At 39.2% G+C, this 10,553-nt stretch overlaps 1 protein-coding gene across 2 annotated transcripts in view; it reads right to left on the bottom strand.

Moving 5' to 3' along the window:
* Window positions 1-3,669: 3,669 nt before the first annotated feature.
* Window positions 3,670-10,553, bottom strand: part of LOC124802960 (sodium-dependent neutral amino acid transporter B(0)AT3) — a 188,089-nt gene continuing 181,205 nt past the window's right edge. Inside the window, exon 11 of one of the 2 annotated variants that reach the window (XM_047264052.1) lies at window positions 3,670-4,444. In XM_047264052.1, coding sequence (XP_047120008.1) covers window positions 4,316-4,444 — 129 coding nt within the window. In that variant the 3' untranslated portion in view covers window positions 3,670-4,315. The remainder of the gene's footprint in view (window positions 4,445-10,553) is intronic. The other variant, XR_007017171.1, reaches the window with a different exon arrangement.

Below are 10,553 nucleotides of genomic sequence, written 5' to 3'. Positions count from 1 at the left end.
TTCTTTGCACTTTTTTTATGTCCTCCATCAACCCCACATGGTAAGGATCTTACACCGCACAGCAATATTCCAGCAGAGGATGGACAAGTGTAATGTAGGCTGTCTCTTTAGTGGGTTTGTCACATCTTCTAAGTGTTCTGCCAACAAAGCGTAGTCTTTGTTTTGCCTTCCCCACAATGTTATCTATGTAGTCTTTCCAATTTAAGATGCTCGTAATTGTAATTCCTAGGTATTTAGTTGAATTGACAGCCCTTAGATTTGTGCGATTTGTCGTATACCCAAAATTTAACGGATTTCTTTCAGTACCCATGTGGATGACCTCACACTTTTCTTTGTTTAGTGCCAATTGCCACTTTTCGCACCATACAGAAATTCTCTCTAGATCATTTCGTAATTGGAATTGATTGTTTGATGATTTTACTAGATAGTAAATTAAAGCGTCATCTGCAAACAGTCTAAGGGTGCTGCTCAGATCATCATCTAGATCATTTATGTAAATCAGGAACAGCAGAGGGCCTATGACACTATCTTGCGGAATGCCAGATATCACTTCTGTTCTACTCGATGATTTACTGACTATCACTATGAGCTGTGACCTCTCTGAGAGGAAATCATGAATCCAGTCACACAACTGAGACAATACTCCATATGCATGCAATTTGATTAATAGTCACTTGTGAGGAACAGTATCAAAGGCCTTCTGGAAATCTAGGAATATGGAATCAATCTGAGATCCCTTGTCGACAGCACTCATTACTTCATGGGAATAAACAGCTAGCTGTGTTGCACAAGAACAATATTGTCTGAATCCACGTTGGTTATGTATCAACAAGTCATTTTCTTCAAGGTGATTCATAATGTTCGAGTACAGTATATGCTCCAAAATCCTACTGCAAATTGAGGTCAGTGATATGGGTCTGTAATTCAATGGGTTACTCTTATTTCCCTTCTTGAATATTGCTGTGACCTGTGCTACTTTCCAATCTTTAGGAACAGACGTTTCGTCAAGTGAGCGGTTGTATATGATTTATGTTCTTCTTGTAACCTCTTTTCATGACAGTACCATTTCATTTAACTTATCTTCCAGATAGGGAGCATGTGGGCAGACTTTTAATCTGTTAAGTTTAGCAATACATGATATTCCTTTTTTGCTGTACATATTTTTCCCGCTCCTGCTGATCCTGGCCTGTCACCACCTGAAACGTCCCCCATCATTTTGCCCACAGCCAATACTTCACACTCACCTCCAGTGTCCTCCTTCACCTACAGACCTTTTCCCTTCTCAGTGTGGGTCTCACCCACCTGTACTCTCAAGTTCTCTGACAGGCACCTATATGGCCTGCTTTCTGTCTTCTGTGGGGCCCTGCCCAGTGCTGCCCCAATCTGATCACAGCCCTCGGACAACTTTCATCGTGGTCGTCTCCTGAGGCCTCACAGACTTCCTTGCTCCTACTGTCCTCTGGTCTTGGCAGTTTTGCCATGAGGCCCAGCTGCACCTGCTCTCCCCACCTTCAGTGGTTGTTCCTTCTTGGTGATGGCCCAGCACATCTCTTGTTCTTATAGGTTGACTCCTTCCTTTAGTCTGCCCTGGTGGCTGCACTCCACTGGCTGCCTCCAGTGCTGTGTCTGCTGGAAGCTTGGGGCCTTGGTTAGTCTTCCTTCTACAGGTAGCTCAATACTCTGGACTCTTCCTAAATTTGACAATGAGGCATCTGGTGATCTCCCAGGGCATTTTGTTTGCAATTTTGAGTTTGGATCCAGCTGTCACTGTGTCCTCCCCAGCCATCACTGTCCATCGACATAATTGCATTCCACATGCCACCATTGGTTTGAGCACCTGTCTGCCATTAACCGTCATCCTGCTGGCCAGTCTGCAGCAGCGCAACACAGCAAGCCTTACAACCTCTGCGCTGGGCATGTGCAACACCCTGCTCCAACGCAACTGGCACTCTTGCCACTAGTCCCGGAGCCTCCTCAGGTTCCAGGACCACTGGCACCTTCTGAGTTGTCAGACCACACACTGCAGGCCCACAAACCTTTGGCCCATGCACCACAGGTCCTCACACCACCAACCCATACGCTGCCATTCCGTGTCTTGCAGAAACGCACATGGCCAGCCCACTCACCTTCCTCCACAACTCCCTAAGCCCCTCCTTGGTGTTTTCTGTGCCATTGGCTCCAGTCTCCTAAATGGCATCATCATCTCTGTCGTCTGTTGCCTCTGCTGTCCACTCCTTGTCTCCTCTGGACAAGTGGTCCTTCATTCCATAATTCCATCTGCCTGTTGCCAGCTTCCTGCCCCATGTCCTTGAGGCCCTACTTCCTTACCCAGGATGCTTCTCTTCTGGTTGTGACTTTTGTGAGTCTCATGCACTGGGTTTCTCTTCAACAGGTAACTTTGTGGTGCACCACAAGTCCTATTCTGGACCCCTCTTTGTGTTGTTCCATCCTGGTCATGGGTCCCAAATGTCTCCAATCATGGTCATCACTTGTGTCCTTCAGAGCCTTCTCCTTTCTGCATCCTCTCCTTATTTCTTTGTGGCACCCTCTCTGGGACTTTTGTTGGGCTTCACTGCACTTGTGTTTTCTGGTCTGAGAGTTTTGCTACAAGCCAGGCATTGCCATGTCATCTTTGGCGACTTGGTTACTTTTCTCAATGATGACCTTGACTATTTATTGTATTTTCTTCAGCTTCACTTCTCCCTGATAACTTCACCATCTCTTCCATGGGGAAGAGGAGCACCATATCTCTGGGTGTTGTCTTTGTAGCCATTGTCTACATAGTGAGATGGCTTTGACATCTCCTCTGAAAGGGAAAGGAATGTGGCATACAGAGTGTGCCTTACAATCCAATCACATGCCACACAACAGAATGCTGCCCTGTGAAGATGCCTACACCTCGACTACAGCTCCACTGATAACCTCGGCGTTGAGCGACCATTAGCTTCTCCTGTGACCGTAACTTGTCTTGCCTGTGACAGCCACTACAGTATATGAGGGTGTCACATCTCCAGGATGCAGTCACAATCAGTTCATGTCCATGAGCCATTTGATACTAGATAACTTCCTGGTTTTTCTCTGCTCGGTGGTCTACTTTGGAAGTGCCACTAGTAAATTCCTCAGATTGCAGCACATACCATTGGACACTGCCAATGCAGTCTATACCCACCATGCCTACGGCAGTGTTTTTCAATTGTGACAGACTGAGTGCTCAACTTGCACCTTCAATAACTGTTACCGTATTAGTGACAATCTTTCATCAGATCAGGACAATCTTTAAGCTGCCTTCACTCGGAAGCTCTTTCAGTTGCTCAACATTATCATACAATTTCTGTTTTGTAATTCTACTGTTCTCAGCTACTTGGGCATTTTTCTTTTCTTGTGAGTGCATCAACCACAATGGAATACTACAACAAGCAACAAGAACACTGAACGGTATGTCTACAGAATAAATTATACTGCCATACAGCATTCTCAGAAATGTTCCTGCCTTTGTTATTTCATAAAGAAACCCCCCCATGCTCTACATGTTGTCTAACTACTTTGTCCCTCTGCCCTTACACACAAAGAATTCACTATAGGTTCATAATGAATAAGAAACAACTGCTTTATGGTATGTATAATTTTTATTATCTTAAAAAGCTTAAATAAATACTATTTACATGTACATATATACAATTATTAGTAGTTCTCATTATGTTACAAAATATAATCTAGAGTCCTTTTTACACAGTTTGTGCCCTCAAGGTAAAAATAAGAATCACAAAAATTAAAAAAGGATGCTACAAGTGTCAGAAGGAATTATACTGTCAACAATATTTCAAGATAACATTCACTTATTAGCCATGTTCAACAATTTTGGCTTCATTTTGAATTTGAGACACTATGTCCTCTTTTTTGTGACATAATAAAATAGTACTTTTCATGAATTCTCACCGGGTTGTTGCAGCTGTTACACATAATGAGTGATATTTGAACCAATGGGCTGTTTATCACACACTGATTCAATGAAGGCTGCTTATTAGGTTAAAAACTACAAAAATCATTATGAAACATATGAAAAATGTCAAAGGATCACTCAAAATAATAAAAACTTAGGAAAACACTATGTACAATATTTATAGACAATGGTAGTTTATGATCTACATAATGAGATTCATGGTGCCATTTATTGTTGCTCTGTTCATAATGTATGTGGCAGTATGTTGGCCATTGTATGCTTTAAAACTCATTTCTTTCATTTCGTTTTGAGCTTGCATTTCACTGGCCCATTTCACAAAGTCCGTATTCACTAACACTAATTGAGCACAATTACTTAGTCCATTACTTCCATGGCAAATTCTCTCTTCTGTTGCTTCAAAGATCCCATATTTGGGGGCTCATCATCATCGTCATCATCAACAAAATCGGAACCATCTTGGGGTATATCATGATATTCATCAAACTGAAACACACATAGAATACAATTAGATTTTTATAACTTATGTTAATCTTATCTTACGAATTCAGTGAACTTCTACAACCATATTCTGTGATTATCATCATCATCCCTTCGATATTTGTTTCACTTCAGAAGTGAATAATGACATGGAAAGGTTTACATTAACATTGTATGTCATGAAACAAAAAGATTAAGGATCTACAGAAATCTGTAAAGATTGTAAAGAAAATAACAGTGAGATCTGCTGTTAATGGATAGTTCTGTTATTCACTACTGTTTAGCACTAATTCCTCATATTCTCATATTTTGGATTTCATTTTACTTAAAATGTATTTCTACTGACAATTCTGGCAATATTCCAAAGTACACATAATTTTTTTGAGAAGCATCATACTACTCCTTGATGGTTGCAGTATTCCAGTTCAGCTTCTATTTTGTTGCCTACAACTGTAAGAAAACAAACACAACAGGACTTAAATTTCAGAAGATAATGACACACACACTTCATCTTCTATCAGTGATGATAATTAAACTGGCTGTAATTCATGAGAAGGAAGATAATGCAATGGATTTGGAAATATTGAGAAACAATAGGACAATCATAAAATTCTATGAGGCAGGAACTGCTGAGTTAAGTGAGCAGCTGACAGTAGTTCTGTAGATGGGGAGTGGAATACAAGAAAGAAGCAGTTACTTAAAAACAGAGTGGTTATTATGGGTAGAGCAAAGACAAACACAGAAAAAGACGTAGGCATATAAAGAAAAATTTGGGGTGACAGACAGAAAAAAGAAATACTGTTCCAGCTCTGGTGTCTCCCTTCACTTGGAGCCATGGGTGTTACATAATGAATTCCCAGTTCCAAATCAAAAAGAGACTGAAAGATTGACGTGTGTGAACCTTCAGAAAGTGGAACTTCCTATAAAATCAATATTCAGTAAATGCATGATAAAGGATTGCAGCACACCTAGCTTTTGGAACAAGAGGTTCCTATTTCTAGGAGGAAAGAGGAATTGATTGCAAGAAGTTTCTGGGATAGTGGTTATTTTTTTTTATTTTTTTTTGGGGGGGGGGGGGGCGGAGGGGGGGGATGAGGAGGAGGCAGATATACCCAGATATAAATAATTACATCTGGTTTGCGGAAAAAGGAAGACTATGATGAAGGAAAAGATGGCAAAAAGGAGGTTAAAGGTAGATTAGTAAACACTGTGTCAGCTTCAGTTCAGAGATGACACAAGGAATATAACGAGACAAAAAGAAGGATTGGAAGAGAGCTAAAAGTGAAAAATGGAAACAATAATGTAATTATGGAATTATTTTTTGAAAAAGGGAAGTGGTTGCACATATTGTAGGAATAAGCAATAAAAAGGGAAAGAGAATGAGGTAACAATTGCTGAGCACACACAACAGCATGATTCAACATACATGAGTGACTGCTGCACTAAATGAACAATCTGAATTACTATTTATTCTCCAAAGCTACCCCATTCCCCCCTGCACTCTCTCTTCTTCCACCAATATGTAATTTTCACCTCAATTTTCCTAAAAAATATTTAATTTCTTATTCTTTCCAATTTCCATTTTCTTTTCCTCTACCAATCCATCTTTTCTGCTTGTTCTCACGTCTTCTTCCTCCCCAAAGACGGAAACTATTTTTCTGAAAGCTATGCGTGTTATATCTATTTTTGTGTGTTTCTATGAGAGTTGTTCAATAAATTATACTTTTTCTCAGAACATATTTATTCTTAAGAGGTAGAAATTGGTGACAACATGAGTCACATTTCTATTACACATACTATTTTTCTACATAGCACCCATCACATTATATGGTCTTACACCAAAGTTTTGTAAGAGCACATATTCCCTTTTGCTACCAGCTCTTGTCATGTGTGCATAGCCATATTTTCACTGCATGAATTACTGTCTAATCATCTTCAAAGCGTGTCCCACATAGAGAATCCTTAAGTGGCACAAACAGACAGAAGTCCGAGGGTGTTAAGTCTGGGATATAGGATGGATAGAGCAGTAGTGTGCAACCAAATATGGCAATGTGTTCCGTTCTGAGTTCTGTGTGTAGTCACATGCATTGTCATTTTGGAGCAAGATTTATTTTGGATTCTTGACAGATGGATCACATTGGAAATGCATCTTGAGTCTGCTCAGAGTCTTAAAGTATACCTCTGAATTAATTATTGTCCCTTTTAGTAACAAGTCCACAAGAATGAGACAATCACTATCCAACAAAACTTTCATCATGACCTTGTCAGCAGAGGGAGGGAGTGGCCTTGAATTTCTTCTTTCTTTGTGACTGCAGGGAGTGACACTCCAGTGATAGCCTTTTTGTTTCCAGTTCAAAGCAATACACCCAGGTTCTGCCATTTGTAATGATCTATGCCACGAAGGCCTCTTCATTGGCCTCAAACTACTCAAACAGTTCAGATAAAATGTTTTTCTTTGAATCTTGTGGTCTGCTGTGAGTATTAATGGAACTCATATTGAATATCACCTGTCAAACACACTATCAATGCTCACAGGCAGTTACAGATCAACTGCATGAGTAATGGCATTCACACTCATCATTACAGGAGCAGTGGTTGCGGCAGTACATCCCAACTGTGGCCAACAATGAAGCTCAGTTTCTGCACTTCCTGATGTTTTAAATCTCTTTACCCTTTGCATAATAGTACTCATGAACATTAAGGATGTTCACTATGATTTCTTTTCTTGCAATCATGAAACCAGTTACAACACACTGCTTGTAACACGTGTCTTGCATAGGCACCATTCTGATGTTTCACTATGGTTCTGCATCTGTTGGAATTGTTCAAAACTTTGTAAATGTGAAGAAGAAGCACCTAATTTGAAGGACCTAGAATGATGTTTTACTATGTATACTAAAATGACTTGAACAAAAATTTTATGGGATTATTTATTCAATAACCCTTGTATCGTAGTGCTGGTAATTATTGGTTAACATTTCTGGCACTTCGTAATTTTAACTTCTTGAACTGCATTTCCCATCTCATTTCAACCCTTTTTCTCCACTATCATGCCAAATAACCTTGATATTGTGAGAATAATTTTATAGAGCACTGAAAGACCTAAATCAAAACAAGCCCCTGGAACAAATGACATTCCCTCAGAAATACTAATATCTTTGGGAGAGCCAGCCATAACAAAACTATTCCATCCAGTGTGCAAGATGTATGAGATAAGCAAAATATTGTCAGACTTCATGAAGAATGAAATAATTACGAATCCAACAAAAGCAGGTGTTGTGAATATTACTAAACTATCACCTTAATAAGTCATGGTTACAAAATACTAACATGAATTCTTTCCAGATGTGTGGAAAAACTGGGAGAAGCCAACCTCAGGAAAGATGAGTTTGGATTCCAGAGAAATGTAGGAATACACGTGGCAATACTGACCCTACAACTTGTCTTAAGAAGATGGGCTAAGGAAATGAGAAACCTACATTTACAGCTTTTGTAAATTTGGAGAAAGCTTTTGACAATGTCAACTGGAACTTCCTGGCAGATTAAAACTGTGTGCCGGACCGAGACTCGAACTCGGGACCTTTGCCTTTCGTGGGCAAGTGCTCTACCGACTGAGCTACCCAAGTTTGGAAGGTAGGAGGCGAGGTACTGGCAGAAGTAAAGCTGTGAGGACGGGGTGTGAGTCGTGCTTGGGTAGCTCAGTCGGCAGAGCACTTGCCCGCGAAAGGCAAAGGTCCCGAGTTCGAGTCTCGGTCCGGCACACAGTTTTAATCTGCCAGGAAGTTTCATATCAGTGCACACTCCGCTGTAGAGTGAAAATTTCATTCTAGAATGTCAACTGGAATACTCTCTTTGAAATCCTGAAGACCGCAGGAGTAAAAGGCTATTTACTACTTGTACAGAAACCAGGTGACAGTTATAGGAGCTGAGGGATATGAATGGGGAGCAGTGGTTAAGAAGGGAATGAGAGAGAGTTGTAGCTTATTCCTGAAGTTATTCAGTCTATACATTGAGCAAGCTGTAAAGGAACCCAAAGAAAAATTTGGAGAAGGAATTAAAGTTCAGGGAGAAGACATAAAAGCTTGGAGGTTTGTTGATGACATTACAATTTTCTCAGAGACATCAAAGTGCTGGGAAGAGCAGTTGAATGGAATTGATAGTGTCTGGAAAGGAGGATATAACATGAACATTAACAAAAGCAAAACAAGGGTGATGGAATGTACTCAAATTACATCAGGTAATACTACGGGGGTTAGATTGGGAAACAAGGTACTAAAAGTAATAGATGAGTTTTGCTATTTGCACAGTAAAATAACTGGTGATGGCCAAAGTAGAGAGGCTGTAAAATGTGGATTCATAATGGAAAGAAAAGCAATTCTGAAGAAGAGAAATTTTTTAACACTGAATGCAGATTTAACTGTTAGGAAGTTTTTTCTGAAGGTATTTGTCTGGAGTGTAGCCTTCTATGGTATTGATACACAGACAATAAACATTTCAGACCAGAGGTGCCACAGAAGAATGCTGATGATTGGATGGGTAGATCAAGTAACTAATGAGAAGGTACTGAATAGAATTGAGTTGAAAAGCTTCTTTACTAACATAGGCAGTGATAAATTGCAAATGAGTACATTATTCCGCTTACATATAGAATACAATCTAAGGAAATAGCTCAACCAATCTGTAGTGAGCAAACATATATCTGACTCAAAGTGGCGAACTGATTGACAGTTGTGTACAGGAGGGGATGATGTCAATCCCAATTACACGTGTGCACAATGTGATCACATTCAGTGTGCATACTGAGTTAGCTTTCCTGGATCTTAATGGCTTGATCGTTTTCCTACTCATTTCTGCTGTTAGCTTCAGGCATTCTGTCACGTAAAATAATAAACTCACACATAGCAACAAAGCACAAGACCAAAACAAATCGCAACAGCGACTGATCTGCTAAATCACCAGTGGTAGAATAAAACAAACTTTGTTAGTCTAATGTTGTCTTTCATTCTGCCAATCTTGGATGCTTTTCATATTTGGTAGTTATAAACTGGATCTAACTTAACACATGGACTGCTGTGTGGCTTCTGGAAGCCACAACAGAACTGCAAGCCTGATACTGTATGGCCACGGCCAACCACAGCAGAGCCTCACACCTAAGGTCATGTACATGGCCTGGCCTGGTGGTGAAACATCTGTCACTAAGCATACAGCAGCTAATGTGTAAAGCCACTAATTTGCAAATGAAGTGTTTACCTTTTGTTAAAAAAGAAATCTATGCATTTGCTATTTTTAATTGAAAAATAGTGGCATTTGCTAAAATTAGGTAGCATTTATTTCATTCGATAACTTTTGTACAAATTCCAGCTCCTGTATGTGGGTGCTCTGCCTTTTTTTACTCTGTGCTTCACTGTGAAAATCTTTGATGAGAAGTTTCTTTTTTTATCCTTTCATGTAATAGTTAAGTCTTGTTAAATGAATGTTTTAACTGGGTCAATAAATTATTAACTTACATGAAAAATGATTTGTAGGAATAGTCAAACATATATACACAAAATTTTCTCCAATTTGTCTCCAAAACATATTAAATAGATAATATTTGGAAGTGGGTTACATATTATTGAGTATATATAGGCGGAATAAAATTGTATGGTAGATTCGGTAAAGAGGAGAAGGTGAATACAAAGTGAATACTTGTATTCACCTTCTCCTCTTTACTGAATCTACCATACCTGCCTAAATAGATAATATAATACACTAATTTTTATATTAGTTTGTAGAAGGACAAAAAATAAAGATTTTTTAAAAGAAGTTATGATTTACATTAGCACATTAATTATTGGAAGGAAATAATATATAAAGTTAACTTTAAAAAATAAATAAATGGTGAGTACATACATAGAACACTAATTTTTTATGATGACTGTTACCAACATTTTTAGCTTAGTGAGTAAAAATGCTATGGAATGCAGTGGCACTCTTTGCAGGTTGTTTCAGAAGCACCTCAGATGCATGTTTGGTATGCAGACAGACTTCATAACAACAAATAATAACATTCAGACAAGGCCAGTCATGCACTTAATAGCATAAGTACTGATGTAACTAAAGGTAATATTAAAAC

The sequence above is a fragment of the Schistocerca piceifrons genome, chromosome 6 (assembly GCF_021461385.2).
Source record: "Schistocerca piceifrons isolate TAMUIC-IGC-003096 chromosome 6, iqSchPice1.1, whole genome shotgun sequence".
NCBI classification, from domain to species: Eukaryota; Metazoa; Arthropoda; class Insecta; order Orthoptera; family Acrididae; genus Schistocerca; species Schistocerca piceifrons.
Note: the sequence above shows the minus strand (reverse complement) of the source record. Positions and strands in the feature narration are given on the sequence as shown.